Source organism: Podarcis muralis, chromosome 17, assembly GCF_964188315.1.
Source record: "Podarcis muralis chromosome 17, rPodMur119.hap1.1, whole genome shotgun sequence".
Lineage (NCBI taxonomy): Eukaryota > Metazoa > Chordata > Lepidosauria > Squamata > Lacertidae > Podarcis > Podarcis muralis.
The window spans coordinates 489,461-512,420 of NC_135671.1; the positions used below are offsets into that span (position 1 = coordinate 489,461).

At 41.2% G+C, this 22,960-nt stretch overlaps 1 protein-coding gene across 2 annotated transcripts in view; it reads right to left on the reverse strand.

The window, feature by feature from the left end:
- Positions 1-22,960, reverse strand: part of GSK3B (glycogen synthase kinase 3 beta) — a 61,173-nt gene that overhangs the window by 14,866 nt on the left and 23,347 nt on the right. The window contains exons 3-9 of one of the 2 annotated variants that reach the window (XM_028712053.2): positions 21,888-21,971; positions 20,160-20,270; positions 15,131-15,261; positions 13,189-13,295; positions 10,962-11,059; positions 9,328-9,423; positions 1,611-1,649 (exon numbers count right to left, since the gene is read on the reverse strand). In XM_028712053.2, coding sequence (XP_028567886.1) covers positions 1,611-1,649; positions 9,328-9,423; positions 10,962-11,059; positions 13,189-13,295; positions 15,131-15,261; positions 20,160-20,270; positions 21,888-21,971 — 666 coding nt within the window. The remainder of the gene's footprint in view (positions 1-1,610; positions 1,650-9,327; positions 9,424-10,961; positions 11,060-13,188; positions 13,296-15,130; positions 15,262-20,159; positions 20,271-21,887; positions 21,972-22,960) is intronic. The other variant, XM_028712055.2, reaches the window with a different exon arrangement.

Genomic DNA, 22,960 nt, shown 5'->3' on the forward strand with positions numbered 1-22,960 from the left:
TAATACCATAGTCTGAAAGGAATCCTATGGACCTCTAAAACAGACCATGATCTTAGCCCCTCTCCTGCTCTAGCCTGCTCAGGCCAAGAGAGAAGCCAAAGCAAGTCCTCTCCCCACGGGTATTGAATGCAGGGGTGCTCTTTTCAACCCAGGAAGAAATTACCATGTTGCACAGCCATAGTTTTTCTTTACTCTTAAAAATCAAAACTACATACACGTCCATGTAGCATCAATGTAGAGGAGGGAAAACTGGTCTGGGAGAATCAACAGGTGAAGGAATGTTGAACTATTCCCTCTTGCAAATGTCATGAACACAAGCTCACTTCTCTCCCCCACCCTAAACTGAATTTGGGCTTAGTTCTAGTTTCAGAACCCAGGAAAGGGCTAAGCAACTTCACAAAACACCTCTGAAAACTTCTCAGCACTTCTCCTCCTCTTGCCGGGTTAGGAGAGGTAATGAGAAGCTCCTGCAGCTGGCTTTCCTGGTACTACTCTGGCAGCAACTCCTGAATAGGAGACAGTGGCATCTGTGCCCTGACATACGCCTTGGAGCTACTTTTAAGTGCAACTGGTGACATGGGTTTATCTTTTACATTTTTACCAGGTGTCCCCTTCACTTCCAACAGGGATGGGGAATTTGTGACCCAGGTGATGTGGGACTACAGCTCACACTATCCCTGCTCACTGGCTCTTCTGGTTGGAACTGATGGGGGATGGAGTCCAACAACAAAATATCTGGAGGGCCTTCGGTTACCCATCCTAGAAACAATTTCACTGCCATATGTAAGAGAAAATGCCTGTGTTGTCCATCTATGATTGTGGCGAGACCAAGTTGTGGGGTCATGACCGAGTTGTTGAAGCACAACCATGTTTCATCTCATAAATTTTGGGGAAATTATCTCCATTAAAGAAGTTCAAATTCTTTTTTCCAGATACATAATCCATCAAGTTACTGAAAATCCCACATTCAAATTTGGATATACATTAAACCAAACTTTCCCCAAATTTTATGAACCCCAAATATTGTCCTAGAGCTTGTCGAATAAAACTGTACCCCACCCCCCTATGAAATCAGGTGGAAATTCCATCTAAGGTTGAAATGCTTTAGGTATACTTGCCTCCTTTAAAATAAAATGATGCTTTGTATTTTGCTTCATTACTATCTTTAGATGAACTGCTAACTGTGGAACTTTTCTTTCTCTCTTTCTTTTTTTACTTGTCTAGCTAGCAGAACTCAGGCTGACTCTATCTTTCACTCCTTCCATGAGTAAGCAAAAGCTATTCACACTTAATATGTCCTATAATGTACTGTAGCGTGTATTCTAGCTTCCACTATAACGGCAGGCCCTCGTGAAGATCAGGTTGCCCTTTCTCTGCTGGGACTTGGAAAAAGTAATTTGATACAGAATGTACTACATTAACAATGCCAGAAAATTGAAAGCCCAACCCCCGCAAGGAACTAGCAGCTAAAAACGAAAAACGTTGAGAGAGAGAGAACATTTGGCTCAGTGACCTCAATGGCTGCTTGGTGTCAACTCTTCCATCCTCATTTTTGCCTCTCCTCCTCCAACAATAAACCTGATGATATGAAAAAATATTTATGTACATACCCGTACTCCTGAGGTGAAATGTCCTGTTCCTGACGAGTCCTAAAGATGATAATGCAGTGAAATAATCCAAACAGGGGGAGTCAATCCAAAAGAATAGTCCAGCAAGGAAAAATATATCCAATATTATCAGAAATCCATGGTGATGGGGAAATATTAAATGTTTCATACAATTAGAACCTTTAAACATCAGTCTCCATAGCAGCAAGTCCAACTTTTTAAAAAATGATTTTGCACGGGTGAGGCATAGTATAGAAACATTTTATTTTAAATGCATGTTCCAATGCCAGTGACTTTAGTAAAAAGTAACAAAAAGATGAAATCAAATGTCTATGTAGAAGTAAAATTATATACTGAATTTTCAATATTAAACTGCAGTCTTCTTCCCAGTCTTGGAGACAGATTTCCACAGACATGGGGAAAAACATGAGACATGCTCTCATGTACAGACTACTCTTTTTTTTCTTCCTCCTCTTTGTCCCAAAAGCACAAGATGAGAAGTGTTTTTGAAACCACGCATGTAATAGATAAAGATCTTTAAGATTCAGTACTAAAAATAACTATTTTAAAGTTCTATAAGCTATGTGTGTATCAGGCCGCCGCGGATTATTCTTCATTTTGGATTGACTTCCCCGCCAATGGACTGTTAGTCTTTAGCTTTTTTGGCAGATATCTCTTTAGGGTGCTTCAGGAACTGGACAGGACATTTCAGAAGTGCTGGTAAGATCTGAACTCTCCCCCGCCCCTTAACTGCGGCTTCCTTCCTTCCTTACGCCCTCGTGGCCATTTAAAAGGGGGGAGGATTTGTTTGGTTTTTTCTTTGACAAGCGTACACTGATAATGCAATGAAAGAAACACACTGCCGTTGTTTAACTCTTCTCACTTACTGCAACCTGTTCTACTGCCTTATTCACCCACCAAGAACTACATAGAAGCATACAAACAACAAACATTAAAAGCAAGGGACTGTCACAGTTACAGGTTAAGTGGTCGATAATACAGCTTGCCCACACTTAAGCACAATGGGCCGCCTTGCAAGCTGGGGGTGGTCTCAGCGTTCTATTGTGCCTAGGTGCAAAAGGGCAGGGGGCAGAGTACGCTGTTAGCTGTGAACCGTCCTCACTATTATGTTTTAAGCATCATGGTTACTGTGTTTAATGTAGTTTTCAGTGAGGGAATTTCTGGGGCAAATAATCCGCGGATTATAGTTTAGTCTGCGGACTAAAATTTAGCACTCGGTCTGAAAACCGGCCCGTCACAGTGAAATCTATTGCAATCTAAAATAAGTCTTGGTGAAGGAAAGGAAAAGCTAAGCGCACAAAAGAGAATGCAATTGGGCAGACTAACCTTTAGTATGCAGACTAAATACGGCCAGATAAAATGCACAGGAAAGCCACACGCAGAAAACAAAAACTAAAATAAAACATGTGAACACTGATAGGAACTTTTCAAGTAGCTTTTAAATATTATCTCACTGGTCACAGATTTACTATTTTAGGTAGACTTGCTTGATTAGTTAAATAATTTTCACAGAGGAAACCACACTGAAAAATGCACATCTACATGTGGGCCCTGCAACAAAATGTTCCTTTGTGGAGCAGCCCTGTTCAGCGCTCAAGCCAACCATAGTCTCAATTCCATGATATTCCACTTCCATTTTCCTTCCCCTCCATTACTGGAATGAAAAGTTAAGAATGAAGAGATGCTATTATCACCATGTAAGTTGCTTTGGACTATTTTATAAATTAACAAATATAATTCAAGTAATCTTAAATGAATTGGTTGGGCAGAAAGTAGAGATGACAAGTTTCTAAATTCTCTTTTGAAACAGTGGATCACAATAATTTAGAAAGAAGTACTTTCTAAATTATTGTGATCTACTGATTCAAAGCAGAACTTATGCTTGAAAAGCGGGGGAACAACCCAAAACATTCATTATTGAAAAAAGGTGATTTTTCCCCTTTCCCTCTTATTTGTACAAGAGCTCTACTTCTCAATATATCATCAGGGCTGAATCAGTGCCATGATGGGTCCTGAGATGTAGCAGACTCTTCCAACTCCAAACTCATGTACCTGACAGTTGTGCACACATATGAGCATGCACGCACACAGACACACACACATGAAGAGTAGAAGAGAGCTACGTCATGCACAACAAAATGCAGGAGAGAAGAAACTGCTACACCTTTCCCATGCTTCCTGAAAGCAAAAAAATCCCACCCCCTCCCCACCGGCATGCATACATTTTGCAAAGGGGTCTCCCTGCGTAAAGGGAAATGTGGCTGCTGGTCCTGTTTCTGGCTGCATGCAACTTCTGTGGCCCAACCGATTCTGAGGATGGTCACAAGGGGCACTCTTGTAGCTCTCCACTGCCCTCAGAAGCTCAGAGACTTGACACCCAGAGGAGGGCATTTTCATATAAGCAGTCACAAAGCTTATACAGTCATACCTTGGGTTGCGAAAGTGATCCGTGCGGGAGGCTCGTTCGCAACCCGCAGCGCCATGTCTACGCACACTTGTGACACGATTCGGTGCTTCTGCACATGTGTAAAGCGCAATTTAGCGCTTCTGAGCATGCGCTGAAACCCGGAAGTAACCTGTTCCAGTACTTCCGGGTTTGGCGCGGTCTGCAACCCACAGTGTTCGCAACCCGAGGTATGACTGTAAACCAAAGTCTGTTTTTATTTAAAAGGAATGGACTATTCAAAACAGTATGGAATGCTACTCAGCCCATCTTGGGGCAGTAGGTTGTAAGTAGAAAGCGTGCGGTGACTCCTCGCCCAGAAAGGATCAGAGGAGAGGAGCCATTCCCACCATAAGGGCTGTCCTCCAGGGGCCTGTGGAGAAAGTGTGGGAAACTCCCCCCTTCCTCCTTCTCCCCGCCTCCCTCTCTCTCATACACACCCACCAGTAAATCTGGAGAAGTGGGAGCATGTAATAAGACGTGGCTGAAACAAAATACTGTGCTGTGGAATCAATGTATGCAGGGCTGGCCCAAGACATTCTGCTAAGGTGGACCACCAACCAAGTTATTTTGGCACCTGAGACAGAAAATCCCTCTCATTCCCAGAAGCAAAAACAATAATAGAACTAACAATTTCCTGCCCTTTCATTACACCCCCAAAATCAGCTGCCAGAGGCGGCCTTCTCCTAGCGGCCAGACTGGCCCTTTACGGGAGGAAAATGAACTTCTAAGGACACATCTGTGTGACACCCAAAATGAAACTTTTGCATCTCTCCTGTTCTGCAGGTGGCAGAAAACATAGGAAAAAAGAACATGCTTTCTGCTCTACATGGTTCCAGCCATCAAATACAGCCTTTGGGACTGCATGAATGGGGCAAATGAATTTTGACCCGATGCAATGAAGGTTTGTCACTTGCTCTGAGGAAGGCAAGGTCTCCACAAATGCATATGATGGGAAGGAGCAACTGTCTGTTTTCAGAGGAATTCCAAGCAGCGAAGAATGAAGCAGCAGGTGAATGCAGATTGTTGAAACATTGCAGGGAGAGAGATCATGATGTCAAGAAGTGGGTCCTGAAGAGGAACGCAAGGGTGCGAAGGCACCTCATTTGCTCTCTCTCTCAGGTAGTGGGGCAACCCAAAGCAAGTGCCTGTTATATGACTAGACAATAACAGCTATTAAGAAGAGGGAGGGAGGCACCCTGCAGCTAAAAATCCATAGTGGCAGTAGTCTTGCACACTTTGTTATTCTAAAGAACACAAAGGTTGCCCACCCTACAAAACGAGAGGCTGATGTGTAACCTATTTATTTAAAACATTTCTACCCCACCTTTTGAGTAAGATGCCCAAGGTTGTGAACAATAACTAAAGTCAACAAAACAGTCATTGCAACAATAAGATCAAGGAACACAACAGCAAATAAAATAAGTAGCTGAAAGGCCAAACATTCTGGTGAAAGTAAAACATGCCAGGAAAACTGTAAATAATTACCTTCCATGCACCACACTAAATACTCCAAGAGGAGCTAAAACACTTTCTAGGGGTGGCCAATAATTACTTACCTGGAACCTAAACCCTGTGGACTGGGATATTTTTGTTTTGTTTTTACTAGGAGTCTTAATAATTAATCTGTTTTTGACAATACAAGGCCTAGGAGCACACGGTTATCCGGGGGCCACAGGACCTCAATTTCCCTAACCCAGAACTAGGGGTGGGGAGGAGGAAGCAGGGGTAACCCTGCAACTGGTCAGAGAAGAACTCTGGACTCATGGTCATCTGATGGAATACTTTGGTCCTGACCCGACCAGTTCACCCAGCGTCCAGACTTTCTTGGATGAACTCCAATTTCCGCCAAGCAAGGCATCCTTCTTATCGGTCTAGCAGGTGGGCTTGTTCCAATGGTGCCTCCCTTTGCTACTGTCTCCCCCAACCTTATGCCCTCCTGGATTGTGGATTTATCAGTTCCTTTACTTCCTTGGCTCCCTCTGCGACCCAGTAAGATTCCTATGTGTAGAATGTCTTTTCAGTTACACTTCCATATGCTCATTCTGCATTAACTTTATGGGGTAATTTGGATGTGAAAATAAAGAGGAAGTCCTTTGTGAAAGAATTGGGTTGACAGCCAGATACCAGTTAACAGCATCAGATTGAGAACATTTGCCATTTTCAATTTTGCGGTCTAGCTGCCACTTACCACTAGAGCTGAATCACCGTATCTTCAACTACAGCTCCTTTTAGTGTCTATTTAGGAAATGTCAGCTTTGAGTGCCTTAATGTCTCCTATTTTTGCTGGAAGAAATAACTGGATCTTCACGGAAAACTAATAGAGTGTTCTATTCATTCTATTAATGAAACACTGCTTTATCATCTATTTGGCTGTTTCTTTAATTTTTAGCCAAAACTGAGTCAACAGAACATGATGTTTCTGGTATGCTGGACTCCACAGTGCCTTTATAGGAAGAAATGATGTAACACTGAAAATGTTTTGAGGCATACAATGTGGTCATGGTCCTATGGTGTCTTCTTTCTGGCCAGAAACTATTGTTCATATTAATCTTGTCTCGGATATTTGCAGATGATCACACACTCTTAAATTATATCCTCGAGGTGTGGTGACTAACAGATGGACAACAAAAGTGAATTCTGTGAGCCTTTTCGTGGCCATGAGACTTATATTGCAAGGTTAGAAGGCTAAACATCCACTATGTCCCACTCAGTGGTCTGAAGATCTCTGCCCTTTATCTGAGCACATGACCAAATATAACTATTTGGACATAGGAACTGCTTATATTAATCTATACATTTAAATTAGGATTGATGTAATATTTGTATTATCAATGTCAACTGCCTTTGTTTGTTTTTTCTCCTTTCTCTCTATTATATTTTCAAGTTTGTTTTTAAAATTGCCCCGTGCAACAAAAATTACCAGAAATCTACAAAGAAGGCTTCTAAATTGTTATTGCAGCAATTATAGCAATGAACTCTCAGTGCTCTGGCCACAGTAACAGAGGAAACATGGAGTAAGACTCCACCTACTGACCTGAAATAAAATTAACCGGGCCATTCAGGGCTTTAAAAGTAAAATTGTAGTGCCTTGAACTGAACCTGCTACATGTTTCCTATACAGTGGTACCTCGCAAGACGAATGCCTCGCAAGACGGAAAACTCGCAAGACGAGAGGGTTTTTGGTTTTTTGAGTTGCTTCGCAAGACGATTTTCCCTATGGGCTTGATTCGCAAGACGGAAACATCTTGCAAGTTTGTTTCCTTTTTCTTAACACCGTTAATACAGTTGCGACTTGACTTCGAGGAGCAACTCATAGCACGCGGTGTGGTAGCCTTTTTTGAGGTTTTTGAAGACTTTGGTGATTTTTGAAGCTTTTCCAAAACTTTTCCGAAACCGTGCTTCGCAAGGCGAAAAAATCGCAAGGCGAAAAAACTCGCGGAACGAATTAATTTCGTCTTGCGAGGCACCACTGTACCCATGTTGAGCCTCACAAACTATCTACCAAGGATGGCTTCACACACAATGTGTTGGATAATTGTCATGAAATCATTTTTAGTGAGGACAGGGTGCAACCAGCTCACACTTAAGGAGCTCTTTCACGGAGAAAATAATCCCACTGAAAGCACAGAACCTGTTTGTCCCCAAATGAGCTGACCTCTTAAGCATCAACATTTCTATCTTGCCTGAATTCTTAAGTCAATTTAATTGCCCCCATCCAGCCACATCCCAAAACATGCTTGTCTCTTCCAGCAGCCACAAATTTCAAAAGAATTAAATACTATTGGGTAGAACAACAGTCACTCAATATTACCCTCAATTTTGCTCAGACAGGAGTGGAACTATCAGAGTGTGAAGCCTGAAGACTGACAGCTTCTAGCAACCATATAGCATACAATTCCTAGAACCTTTGTTGCAGATGGTAAACCACCACAACCAAAGTAGTTTCTATTCTGTATTCTGCCCTAACTCTGGGTTGATATGGATCGTGGAGATAAATATAATCCAAGGGTCACTGGAACTGCAACCCTGCTGCCTAGCCATCATCTCTCCCTCCAACTTTGTTCTCAGAATTGATTTCAGCAAGACCTTCTCAGTTAAGAGGACATGTCTAAGCTTAAGTTGTCCGAGGACTAAATATATGTAGGAAAACACACTCTGTCCCATTCACAGCTGCGATCCTTCCCTCCAGAAGAATAACGTGGCAAGATTGCCCTGGCATCTGCAGAGCTTGCTTCTCCCCACCCTCTGCTCTAAGTGAGCTGAAGGGAAGCTCACATTGGTTTCTGGCACTTTACAGAGAACCAAGTACTAAGAGGTGTGTGGGTGCATGTTTGTTGTTTTTTTATAACTGTACTGTGATACTTCCCTGTGAGGCAGGAAATGGTTCTAATTCTATCGCTCACCTCAAGAAAGAGAATCATATAGGTTCACAATACATCAGGCGCTGCTTGTCTCCTTATTGGTGTGGACAACAGCTATAAACATGAACGATAAGGATCTCTATTCATTTTTCTTTTTGATTAATAGCCAGAACATTCATAACAAATGTGATACCACCAAATTTTGTATAGTGAAGTGCTACTGTTGAGGAATCCAGTCAATACTTCTTTCCTTTCTCTCCCTACACACCTCCGTTTTCTTTCACCCCCTCCAAAAACACGCAGCCTTCCAGAGCCACAATGAGCATTCTTAACCCTCAATGGGTTTTTTTTGGGGGGGAGCCCTTAAAAAAATAATTCCTAAAGATGTTTCGTACGTCTACAAGCCCTGTGGTTAACCTGAGCATACTGCAGCCTCCCTCTTGTTCCTCAGTTACTTTGTTTCAGCTAAAATCCTATCAATATTCACCAGCTGAATCTCCTGTTAAACAGGTGAAGCTAATCAAGTAATAAGACACCCTGAAACTTCCATATTTACACAAGACTTCACACACACACACACACACACACACACACACACGAGTTGGCTATGAAGAATAAAGGGTTGGATTCCCAGTACATAAGTAGGAGGGGTGGGATGTAAAGGAAGGTGCAGTTGAAAAGAGAAATATGTGTTTCACCCCACCTGACTGGAAGTGTCTTCCAGTTACAGTACCAAAGATACTATTGTGAACATGGTTAAAATACAGGCATTAACATTTATAGGACCACTGAGTAAAAGTGCCTTGGTCTGCTCATTAACTTGTAAAGATTAATGTATGGACCTCAGCGTATCCTCTCCAGGCACCCACTACTAGTTCGAACAGGCTCTCACCTTAGTCCATGGATGTGCCTTAATCTGGGGAAATTTAAATTCAGTGTAGTTTGGATTCATTTCTCTAATCTGTTCTCTTGTAGGAGTTCCAAGGACCTAGAAAATAGAAAACATGGTCTATTAGCACCTTGAAACAATATAGCTATCGCAGCCAACATCTGTATCACGCAGCACTTATGGTAAAAGGAATGGATGCAAACAGGAACTGCACATCTAGTGAGCTCTCCAACTGCGGCCAAGTTTACATTTTAATCACTGGCTGTATCTCTTACTATTCCCTGGAGTACCGATCGCATAATTAATTCAAATGTATGTAGGACTATGCACCATAATTAACATTATGCAGACCATCTCTGAAGCACTTAAATAATTTTGTACAAAATGCACTTTAGATAAGCCAAGTGCTACCTTAAACATACTTTATTTTACTACCAACAAAAAGAAGAACCTTCATATGAGTACATTCTATATAAGAAATGCCCTTTTTTTCCTCCTCATGGTGTGAGTGACGGATGATTTGTGTCCAGCTCCGTTAAAAAACATTGCCTTTGAGGGGATACAGCCCTATCTGCAGCATCTGATCACAGCAACTCAATCACAGAATGTATATTCTACGAGACCTGTTCAGACCTGCATTTGCAAGCACAAAAGTTGTATAAGGAGCCAAAGCACACAGCATGTTCTACAATGTGGACATGTTAAGACTTAAAATTTTGCTGTCAAGAGAAGATGAACACTGAAGGACAACAGCTGTAGCAGAAACTCCTACAGAATGAATTTCATTGGATACACACCAAGAGATCTAAATGAAGAACTAAACTGAATATGATGAACTGAACAAAATCTATTATTTTGTCTGCATGAGAGCAATATATCTGTGTGCATTTATATAGGTTTGACCACTGAATTTGGTGGAGAACGATTTTGTTCTGTCAATCACAGACTGAAAACCACCCCTTGACGCTGATATAAGCCGACCTAGTTTCACAACTTATCCTCTACGTTCCTCAATTCCAGGCATGCAATTCCTTTTGACAACTTCTCTGGCCCTGATATCTATCACATGTAAGTTACAGGGCTCTGTTTTTTGAAGTTGGATTGCGGGGATACAAAGCCAACTTAGAATTGGGTCAAAATACATTGAAGGAAACTTCTGAGTCGCAGCAAATACACCTGCTTCACAAATAATCAGAAGATTTCACTCTTTTCCATAGCTAGGGAAGACTACTTGCTACTGGATCATGTCACAATTAATGAGCAATGAACATTGTGAGGGGTGTGAGGAGCAGGAATCATTATGTCTGGCCATTTGGTAGTGATTCCAATACGTATTTTTGCACTTTTAGATACGTTTTCTGTTTTATATTTATTACTTATTTAGGTTATTCATATCTTGCTTTTCATGGTAGAAAAATTCACAAAATGGGTTTTCTTGCATTTCTAATGTAGTGAAGCGACTCTGAGTGCAGAAGGGGCAAAAATTACTTATTTACTTACCTGGAAAATAGAAGCCAGTATCACATTTACTTTTAAATATAAGGAGGGTTTTATATAAACCAAAGTTACATTAAAATTACTATTATTTCATTTCCAATTTAAAATGATGCCCAAATAATAATAAACACCCCTCATACCTTGATTATTTCCACCAACTGATCTACACCACTGTCGCCTGGAAAAATTGGTTGTCCTAGCAACAGCTCTGCCAATACACAGCCTGCAGACCAAACATCTGGGGGAGGGGGGAAGAAACACAGGAAGATATTGAGGGTTACATAGATCCATTTTCTCTCTCTCTCTATATATATATATATATAATGCACACGTGCGCGCACACACATATACACACGCACAGTATAAATAGAAATAGATGCAGAACAGTAAGGCTTACTTTACCAGGTAAGCATTTAGGCCGATGCAGAGAAGCACCGGCAATGTTCATACAAATGGTACCTTATATGAATCTGTACCAGGACAAAACTTGCAAAGCAAAATTATATACAAAAGTAACTCAGTAAGACGGTGCCGGTGTTCTTTTCAGATTTTGCCAGTTTCCACACACCCCTCCTCTAATATGAAATTCATTCTATTCCATAGATATTTCCATTTGCATCTCCATACTGCCGCTCACAATCCCACTCACTCTCATTTCAGACCTTGTCGCCTTGGCTCACCACCTTCCTCTCTAACAACATCCCAATGCTCTTCCCTGGTAATTTCAACATGTGTGGTTCTTTTAAAAATGTGTTTTAGTAACAAAATATTACTCAATATTACAGAGCCATTATTGGTTAGAGTGTTGGACTGGGACCTGGAAAACCACCGTTCAAATGCCCAGACAATCATGAAGCTCACTGGGTTACCTTGGGACAGGTACACACTCTCAGCCTAACCGACCTCACAGGGTTTTTGTGAGAATAAAGTCAGGGAGGAGAATTATGTGTGTCACTTTGAGCTCCTTGGAGGAAAAGTGGAATATAAATGTAATCTAAATAAATAAATAAATAAAATGTTTATTTATACAATGTAAAATTTAAATCTCAAAAGAGGAGGAAGGCACTGTGCATTCTGGCTTCTAGTTCCTTGTAAAGGACAAATCAGCGTAGCTCAAAGAAGACAACTGAACACTATTGTCTACCATATGGTATTGTGGCAAAGAAAGCTGCAAGAAAAGAAGCCTAGTTTCCAATATTTTAGAAAGAAGAGTGCTGCTCTACCAATACTGACAAGATCGCATGCAGAGTAGTCTGCTTCAGTCCCAGGTATACGTTAGAAAAGCCGTCCCCAATCGGGTGCCTTCCAGATGTTTTGGACTACAACTCCCATCAGCCTCAGCTAGCAGTATGCATGAGAAGAATGATCCTGCTATGCTGGAAAGGGTTCAGGGAATGCTTGATGTGGCATGCTGAAAATAATTCAGGAAACAGCAATGATAAGGCAATGGACTCATTAACTGGAACTATGCATTTTCAGGTGACCACATAAGCTGACCATATCAGCTAGAAAACTGAAGATTTCACTTATGTAATAAATAATGGGTGGATTGTGGCTGACATTCTGCTTCTTATATTTCTGCTTGTTCTAGAGCTGTGGTAGAAATGTCTCATTTTAAATGCAACATGGTAGCAAACTGGACTTATACTGAGAGACCCAGATTCAAATCCTCAAGCATCCATGAAGGTCACTCACTGGGTAAGTATGGACCAGCATCACTATTTCTCAGCCTAATTACCCAACAGTGTTGTGGCAAGGATAAGAACTGAGGGAGAAAGGCCATGCACATTGCCCTCAGCTCACTGGAGGACTGGCAGGATTTGTTAAATATGCAATTAATCAATCCAATAATCTCGAAGCCAGTCCAGGGTCTGATGCCATAAACTTCCCTGCAGCAGACTTTGGGTAACCTTTATGCCTTTTATAGTTGGACTGTCTCACTACAAAGCAGAGCTTGCATCCTGCAGAAATAAACAAAGGTGGCATTGTTGATATGGCAAAAGAAAAGGATCAGAAAATGCCACGATGTCACACAGAAATAGAGGTGGAAGGTCCTGAATACTAGAATTTGCCTTGGCTCCATTTAACAGGATGCTGAAAATACAGCTGATGAGAATCTTTTATCTTGATTTTCAGGTTGGTTTTATAATGGAACAGCATGGGTCACCTACCATTCATTGCAAATACTGGATATCCATGTGAACTGTAGCTTTGGGGGGGATGGAAGTGCAGTGTTCCATAATAGCTCCTCAACAGGAAGATTTTAAGCGGTTTTGTTGTTGTTGTATTTCAGGATAGTTGCGATTGTGTAGTCTACCATTCTGATCACATAAAACATAAATGTTTTAAAAATAAATACACACATACCTATACTGGAGGTATAATCTGTAGCTCCAAAGATCAACTCTGGTGCCCTATAGTACCGAGAGCAGATATAAGAGACATTAGGCTCTCCACGAACTAGCTGTTTTGCACTGGACATGAGGAAAGAAAAAGGAAGACGTTATTTTTTAAAACAAAAACATGCAGTGCAATTAAACACACAAATGTTATTTTGCTTTAAGATGAACCTTCATTTGCAGCTCTTCACTACGTAGACCTCCTGTTGCATACCTTTTCACTTTCCCAAAGTCTGGGAGAAGGCACAGATGTTTAGGATCAGGGGCAACGGAACCACAGGATCCGAACTACAGAAAAGGCCCAACATCTTTAACAACAGCATGACAGCTGTGTTATCAAAATATTCTGTCTCATTATGAATCTAATTCAGAAAAGGATGCCACTGCTATCATATTCAACAGAGAGAGGGAGTTAAGACACCATGAAACACATTAACTGTCTTTTGGCTTCCTGGTCTTTGCAATACAATGTACCACAAGGTACAATCTTGTCCCCAATGCTGTTTAAAGCTATATAAGGTCTATGGATGAAGTTCTTAGGAATTGGGGGCAATTGGGTGTCATCACTTCTCTACTTCACCATAACATCTGAGTCACAAGGGGTTTTGCATTCTCTGGGTGCACTGCTGGACTGGATGAGGGCCAATAAACTGAGCTTAAACCTTGGAAACAAAGAGACACTCTGGGTTGGTAGTTCCCGTGCCCACAAGACACACCACAGCTAGGCTACTGATGGGGACAGACCATCGCCAGAGCATAACTGCAGCACTCAAATGTACTGGCTGCCCGTACATTACCAGGCCAGGTTCAAGGTTTTTGTATTAATTTAAAAAACCCTTAAAATGCTTAGAGACTATTGTAGTTAAGTGGTATAGAAACTGTTCAAATAAAATAAAATAATGAATTCCCCAGACACTTATATCATTAATTCTTCTATAGAAATGTCCTTATACTGTGAAGTCTTACAAATTTCAACTACAGTGGGGCCTCGCAAGACGAAAAGAATCCGTTCCGCGATTCTCTTTGTCTAGCGGTTTTTTCGTCTTGCGAAGCAACCCCATTAGTGACTTAGCAGATTAGCACTATTAGCGGCTTAGCGGCTATTAAAGGCTTAGCGGCTGAGCTGCTAAAAGGCTATTAGCGGCTTAGCGGCTTAGAAAAGGGGGGGGGGAGCGGGTAAAAAATGGCAAGACTCGCAAGACATTTTCATCTTGCGAAGCAAGCCCATAGGGAAATTCGTCTTGCGAAGCAACTCAAAAACGGAAAACCCTTTCGTCTAGCGGGTTTTCCGTCTTGCGAGGCATTCGTCTTGCGGGGCACCACTGTACTCCATTAGGAGTCCTTCTAATGACCTGCTGGGGTCAAGAGGAGGGGTGGTCAAATGTTGCACTCCCAGCCATGCCAATGAAGTGGCCCTGCAGAACTACTCTTCCATCCTCTCCTGCAACCTGAGGAATGGCTGCTGCCAAGTGACAGCCGCTGGCGAGAGAAGACTGGCATCTGAGCAAAGCAGATATTGGCCCTGCGTCCCTTCACTTCTATGCTGTAACAATAATGCCGTTGTGTAGTTTGCCTGTCTCTAAAATATTTACTTTCAGACCATATTTGCCACAAGACTAATGCATTTTTTGCAATGAGACTTAATGTGTGGTACAAAATGGCCTAGCTATTGCTTCGCCATAAACTTCAATATACATACCTATCCGACGTGACTCAGCCATGGAAAATTTAACACAGAGGCAATCAAGCGCACTTTGCTCATTTCCAAAATTAAGCGTAATACTGTTATACATGGGAGTGGCCTTGTCATGCAAGCCAGAATAACCACAACTACTGAAATGGAGCTCAGGATAAACACCACTGTCCCTCCACTATGTTCAACTCGACTAATTTTTGCCAGAGACACTTACCTTCCAAAATCACAAAGTTTTAGGACAGCTGTGTCGGGGTCCAGCAAAAGATTTTGTGGTTTTATATCCCGATGGCATATTCCAAAGGAATGGATATAGGCTAAACTTCGGAATAGTTGATACATGTATAACTGGAATATAAATAAGAGATTTTAAAATAAATATTATCTCCCATACTAAAACATGGCAGGAGGTTTAACGTACTAACTTTTCTATAATGCTTGACAACTAAAAATATGGTTAAAACCAACACTTTGATGTAATGTCCAAACACTGTCCTTTTTTCATAATAAATGTATTCTGTTTTATTTTTTTCTTTCACACTTGTCTTCCACTTCAGAATTCAAATCAGCTTAATAATAGAAACGATCAAAACAGTAGCAGAATAAAAAATAGAAGTATAAAATTATTAGAAAGATTAGCCAATAGCAAATTCTAGTTCATCAGTTATTTTATCAATTAAACTAATTAACACTACTCCATATCAAATCTAAAGAGGTTTAACACTTCCTCCTCATTTATAAAAATAGAGAAAAGCTGAATACTATTTCAAATTTTATGGAAACAAGTACTGTGGAAAGCTGAGAAAATATTTACATGCAAGAAAAAAGAATGAAAACCGAAGGGAACAGGAAATATGAAAATATTTTTTAAGAAAGGCCCAGCTGACAATGGGGACAATTATAGAACAATTAGCTTAGTATCTATTATGAGTAAGTTATACTTCAGAATCTATGGCAGTGTTTGATTTGCTCCCCCAGAGACAAGCTATGACTGAAACTGAGTAATGTCATTGTTGATAAAAGACTGCTCCATCTTAGTCTCTGAAAAGAAGTCTACACAAAAGAGTCAGTTATTGGATGGTCAAACTCCAGAACAGGTAAAGAGTATTAAACACCTTGGGTTACTGTTCTATACAGCATTTCTTGGACCACATATAGACTCTATGATGTCCAGAAAGTGAATACAAGTGAGAGAGGCATTACGAAGGGTGAGCTCTCTCACACAATTAAGTTACCGAGCTCAGCTCTTTCATGGAGTTCTACTGTGGGGATAGTCATCTGAGAACTGGGTCAAAATACATTCAAAAAAACTTACTGGAGTCCCTACAAATACCCTGCCTCGTTAATAGGAGGGGTCTTTCACTCTCTTCCAGAACTATGGGACAATATTTCTTACCAATGTGACTTATTAGTTGTTTGTTACCTGTGGAGACACAGGGAAGAAAAGCCATTTGGCTCAAGCCACACCAAGAGAATCCAAAGATCTCCAAGGAGAGTTGCATACTCTATTTTTGCAGTCAGCAAATGGGAAGCAGACTAGTGACTAAACCAGGGACCTAAAATGATCTAAATCCATCCCCCTTTTCAAATTCCTAACTAATTATCTGATTTTTATTTTATCTGTCCTAAATGTGAAACAGGGGTGCAAGATCTACTACGATTAAAGTATAAGAGAGAAATGAAAGAGGTAGATATACAATAAGCTTGTTTAAGTTTTACTCAAATCCATAATTGCAACTCTGAACTCTATGGAACCATTCTATCCTGATATTTAAATTTATATTTCATTTGTATTTATATTATATTTATATTGTATTTAAATCCTGATATTTGAATTTAAATTTCACCTACTAATGGGTGGCTTCAATTATCCTCACATAGAGGATAATTCCAGGCATGATGAAGAGGTAAAATGTTTAAATATCATTAAAAACTGTGCCATAGATTAGCTGGTCATGGAACCAACCAGAGGGAAGTCAGCCCTGAACTTAATTTTAAGTGGCACGCAGACACACAGAAGCTAGTGCAAGCTGTGCTTTTGAACCGGCCGGGAAAAGGGACCACAGTACAAACAAATTCAACATATATGTAAGTGGACAACTGCCAAGAAAATCAAACACAGTCACGTTTAACTCCAGAAATGGAAACCTCTTTTAGCAAAAAGAAATTTAAGCAGACAACAAAGGATACATAAATAAAATAAAAGACTGAGCAGTACGTTGCTAAAAATGGAATAAACAACAACAAAAATCTTTAAATACATGAGTAGCAGGAGACTGGCAGGGAGCCGGCTGGATCATAGGATGAAAAGAGTTAAAGTTGTGCAAAAGGAGGAGAAGCAGACTGAGAAGAAACTGAATGACTTATCTGCATCTGTCTTTACAATGGAAGATAAAGGGCGACTCCCTACACCTGAACTTTTAAAGAAACGGAGGAACTGAGGCAAATTGTAGACAAGAGACAAAGTTCTTGTACTTCTGGCCAATGAGCCAAACCATTTCCTCCAAACTAGGCATACCTGTTAAACAGCTGATGCCACTGGGCGATGGGCAGGGTTCAATTCTGCTGAGTGCTGCTTTGCCAGCATGTTCCCTGTGGGCAAAATGTTGGCAAAGAAGAGCCTTTCCCCCCAACCCATGAGTCAACCTGACTGACAGGTGGGTTAAAGTTAGCCGGGGGAGGCAGGAAGATAACTATCTGGCCTGCTGAGCCAAAAGGGTTCCCCATCCCTGTTCTAGGCCTTACTGACAAAGCAAAAACGATCATCACATATTGTCTTGTCAAATCTTGTGCTGAAGTCTTGCCTGTGGGTTTCCCACAAGCCTCTGGTTGGCCACTATGAGAACAGGATACTGGACTAGGTGAGCCGTTGGCCTGATCCTGCAGGCTCTTCTTATATCACCAAGTCCAGGTGGCATCTACCTGAGAGCATTTAAACTCAAATGTGGAATCGCTTATCTGACATTATCTGACATTTAGAAGACATCTGAAGGCAGCCCTGTTCAGGGAAGTTTTTAACGTGTGACATTTTAATGTATTTTTTATCGTTGTTGGAAGCCACCAAGAGTGGCTGGGGAAACCCAGCCAGATGGGCAGGGTACAAATAATAAATTATTATTATTATTATTATTATTATTATTATCATCATCATTATCATCATCATCTTGCTTTACCTTTTTTTATTAACATAAAATAAAAATGCAAACAAACAAGAGATGGGTCCTTCTGCATTATCATTACATTACACCACATTTCTAATATAACAGCTTTGTTTTATTACTGGAATGGCTCATAAGAAGGGGACAATAGAACAGAGTATGTTACAATAAAAAGATCTATGGATTTTGCTGGTTTTTAATCTAACTCTTTCTGTTCTACTATTTATACATAATCCACACCCTTTAAACACACTGAGGATCAGGGGGGGGGGCAGCAGTGTCTTTCTCCAGTTTGTTCACCTCCATTAGACTACTTACTAAATTTGAAGAATTTGTATTACATCTGGGTCATTGGGGCAGAGGACTGGACTCTGCTCTTTATAAGGAACTGCCCAGGGAAAAGGTGAAGGCTATGAAGCCTCAGTCATAGCAGACAGGAAGGCCACAGTGAGGAGTATGTATTATTATTATTATTATTATTATTATTATTATTATTATTATTATTATTATTATTATTATTCCAGCTTCTGAACTAAGAACAGTGCACTGTAAGAGTTACAGGCAACAGTAACGCTAATGGTGTGCTATTAAAAACGCAAGTGCTAAAGATATTTCAATTTATTTATTGTCCAAACACAGGCCAGGACATGTCAAGCAGAAGCTATTCATTAGAACAGAATCAACAAAGCTATTCCTGCTCAATATCTTAAAAAGTCCTTGTCGTTTTTGGGTTTTTTATCAGTACTTCCAAGATATTGCAAGAATCAGCCTTTCTAGTTTTTTGGCACTTTGCTATTTAAGCTGGAAACCCATTGGAGATGGCAAATGGAAGCCATTTTGGCATATGGGTTGCATACCTATATAAGTAATAAAATTGTAAGAATGTCATCATGCTGTAGTTCATGGGGCCACCACTGGGTAGTGCTGCAAACTACAGCACGTTGACCAACTAGGCCAGTGGTGTCGAAGCTTTTTTCAAAGAGGGCCAGATTTGATGAAGTGAAGGGCCGTGAAGGCCGACCGAAGGGCCGACCAAAGTTGTTAACCTTCTTTATTATTTTACCCCAGGAAAAACTGCCACAGGGGCCAGATTAAACCGACCGACTGGACGAATTAGGCCCCCGAAACTGACTTTGGACATGCCTGAACTAGACTCTCAAAGCTACTGGGCCATCACAGCAGCTCGGAGGTAGAGGAGGAGGAAGATAGAGGCAGGACATTCCTGGCCCAGGCCAATGAGTGTATCGGCATGCCAGACAAGTAGACTGGCTAAGCCAGCCTTCAGCTTCACAACTGCAGCAGACTGAGATGGAAAAGGGAGAGCAGCCCTGCACCGCTCCTTTCAGATTGGAGTTTGAAAGAATCAGTGTTGGGCTTAATTTTCCAACCTTGTTGCTGCCACTGCTTGCAAAATTAAGGGGAACAAAGGAGATAACGTCTCCTCTTCCCTCCCCAACATGGCTGCTGCCACCACAGCTGTTGCTGTGATAAAGAGAAGTTTGTATTTTAAAATGCAGCAAGGGGGGGGGGGACTACATAAAAGTTTGGTAAGGTGTACAGGGAGGGGGAAAGGAGTTGGCAGGTGGGAGATGGGCTGGAAAGCAGGGGTAGTAACCCCTAGCAACCTAACAGAATCACAGAATTCTAGAGTTGGAAAGGACCAGAAGGGTCATCTAGCCCAACCGTCTGCATAAATAAAAACATATAAGTATCATCTGTACACTTCCCTCGCCATGTGCAATACCCTTGAAAAAGGTATTCCATGAAATCTCATGTAGATATGACAACATGTCTAAATCAACCCTCACTTAGACAAGCCTACACTTCAAGAACAGGGCAGTCGTATGGCACATCTGAGCTCCCCCTTTGCAGTAGCAGCACGCTCCCCAACCAAGTGTCTCCACTGCCAAGGAGCTCTCCAAAGCAACACTGCTGCACAATGTGCAAGAGGCCGCCATTAGGAAGAAACAAAGGGCATTAGCAAACCCATTTCTACCAGCGAACATCTAAACCTGGTTGCTGCCCTATGTCTGATGTAACAACCAAGCAACCAACCAACCATCTAGGTTATCATTTCATTTTACCTACCTTCACAAATATCATCGGGAGTGTCTGCTTGGCCCGACTATAATGCCTGGCAACTCTGTATACTGTTTCAGGAACATAGTCCAGAACCAAATTAAGGTATACCTCATCTTTCTGGAAATGGGAAAAAGACAGGGATGAAAGAAGAAAGGTTATATGAAACCAGAAGTATGGTATTTTTTATGGCGCTTTTTACAGGAGGGGAACCATATTTTTTTTAACACAATCTTGTTTACATCCATAGACCATATACCAGTAAATGCATTAACTTTTGTAGCACAAGACAACCATGTCTGTAAATGCCATATCAGGCGGATTACGGTACATTTTTTCAGTGCAAATGAGGCCAGGCAAGTAACAGGATTACTTTGACCCATATTTCAACCCCTTGAAAAAGGTATTCATCTGTTTAAAAGGAATTGTATTTAAAACATATGCAAGTATATGGTGACATGGTATCTTCAAGTACTAGTAACAGATTGAAGGGCAGGCTTCCTGGACGATGTGTTTATGAGAACTAGGTACCATGAAGCATGGGATGGGAAGACTGGAAAGAAGAAACCAATAAATTTAGAAACTGCAAAATGTAACCTAAATGAGGCATGTGGTTATAACAGTTCCTTCCCAATGAGTGCCATTTGTAATTATATTTTGCACATTTGAGATTTTACAGGGTACAGTTAAAATACTGCCTCTGTAGGCATATGCGTTCCAAATGATCAGCATGTAGTAGCAGGTGGCAGGGTGGGGCACTGGTGTTCTAGCCTCCGATGTCACTGTTGCATACTGGGAGGGCGAGAGGGAGGGGACAGGCAGCGGCAAAGATGGCGTGGAGCAAAAGCACTGGCAGAAGTGGTGGGTTGCCTTTGCTGGACGTGTCTTGCTCCCCCCCCCCCCACGTCCCAGTATGCAGCAATGATGTGGGCAACCAAAGATCCGATGAGTACCCTGCTACATGCTACAGCTCTTGACCAGTCTCTCTAACCAATTATTCATCTGATTTAGCTTCTCTCTCTCTATCTTTCTCTTAGTAAAGGTAATGGGACCCCTGACCATTAGGTCCAGTCGTGGCCGAATCTGGGGTTGCGGCGCTCATCTCGCTTTATTGGCCGAGGGAGCCGGCGTACAGCTTCCGGGTCATGTGGCCAGCATGACTAAGCCCTTCTGGCGAACCAGAGCAGCGCCGGAAATGGTTTACCTTCCCGCCGGAGCGGTACCTATTTATCTACTTGCACGTTGACGTGCTTTCGAACTGCTAGGTTGGCAGGAGCAGGGACCGAGCAACGGGAGCTCACCCCGTCGCAGAGATTCAAACCGCCGACCTTCTGATCGGCAAGTCCTAGGCTCTGTGGTTTAATCCACAGCACCACCCGCGTCCCCATCTTTCTCTTACTTTCTTTATAAAACATTCTATTAATGTGGTCTCCCTGTCCAGAAGAAGGTGCTGATGATGCCAGCTCAACTGAGCTCCACAGCCAAAAGCTAGCAAGTTCTCATGCATCCCATTTCTCCCCCTGTAAAGTTCTCATTAAATTCCTCCTCCTTGCCACTGTTTGTTCACTCACCCACCTTCTGACTTTGAGGGCTACTTTTGTAGGAAGGTGACAAGAATGAGGAGGAGGAGGATGCACAACTGCCTGAAGTTTGCCAGCAACTGCTGATTCCACTACTCAGCTGCTACCATCTCACAAACCCAAATGATTTGCTTCCTGCACACCTCTCAAAACGTACCTTCTCTCCACTGGAGTAAAAGAAATAGCGCAATCTGACAATGTTACAATGATCGAGCTTTCTCATGATTTGAAGCTCTCGATTCTGAAAGAGAGAAAAATATTTGGCAGGTATTACAAAGGCACACAACCTATTATTAATCTTTGCATTAATTTATTTATGTACTGCTCAATTGTCAAAATGGCTTCTAAATGGTTTGCAAGTATACAGCCCAATATAAAAATATATTATTAATATTAACAGTAATATAATTTTATCAAAACATTCAGAATGATACATTTTAAGACAATTAAAATAGTGTACCAGTTAAAACAGAAATTACAACAAATAGATCAAGCTAGGAATTGAGGTTAATGCTTCTCTGAACAGGTGTGCCTTCACGAGCCAGCAGTATGCCAGTAAAGCTCCTCATATTTCAGCAGGGAGATTAATTTCATACATAAGAGTTTAAACTCATTTGTTTTGTTATAAATTACCTCTCATTACAAAATCAATTGTTTATTTACAATATTTATATACTTCCCAATAACCAAGTTTTTATGGACAGTTTACTGTAAAAACTGAAAACTTCAAGAAGTAAAATATAAACATGAAAAATGAGACAGAACCAAGCAGAATATTACATTAGTGCAAAGAATTTTAAACACACTAAAATAATTAAGACTAAATGGTCTGGGGAACTAAAATGGTATTTCTCTGGCACTGAACAGACCCCCCAAGTAAGTGTCAAGTGATCGTATCTGAGGAAGGCATTCCACAACTGGGGTGTGACTACTAAAAAGGAATTCTTTCTAGTAACTGCCCACTGCACTCCATTTGTCAAACCACGTTAGTATGTGGAAGGCATGAGGACAGGATTCAAGAACATTTCAGCATAGCTAACCTATATTTTGCTTTTCAGAAAGCTTATGGATCTTAGACAGTGTGACACACCATTGTGCATAATTCATGTAATTTTGCACTTTAATTCACTACACAAGTAAGGCTACACCTGAAACTAGCATTGACTCTGGGACAGTAAAACTCAGTCTACAGTCTCTGTCATTGTCTAGTTCAGGGCTCTACCACTGTGG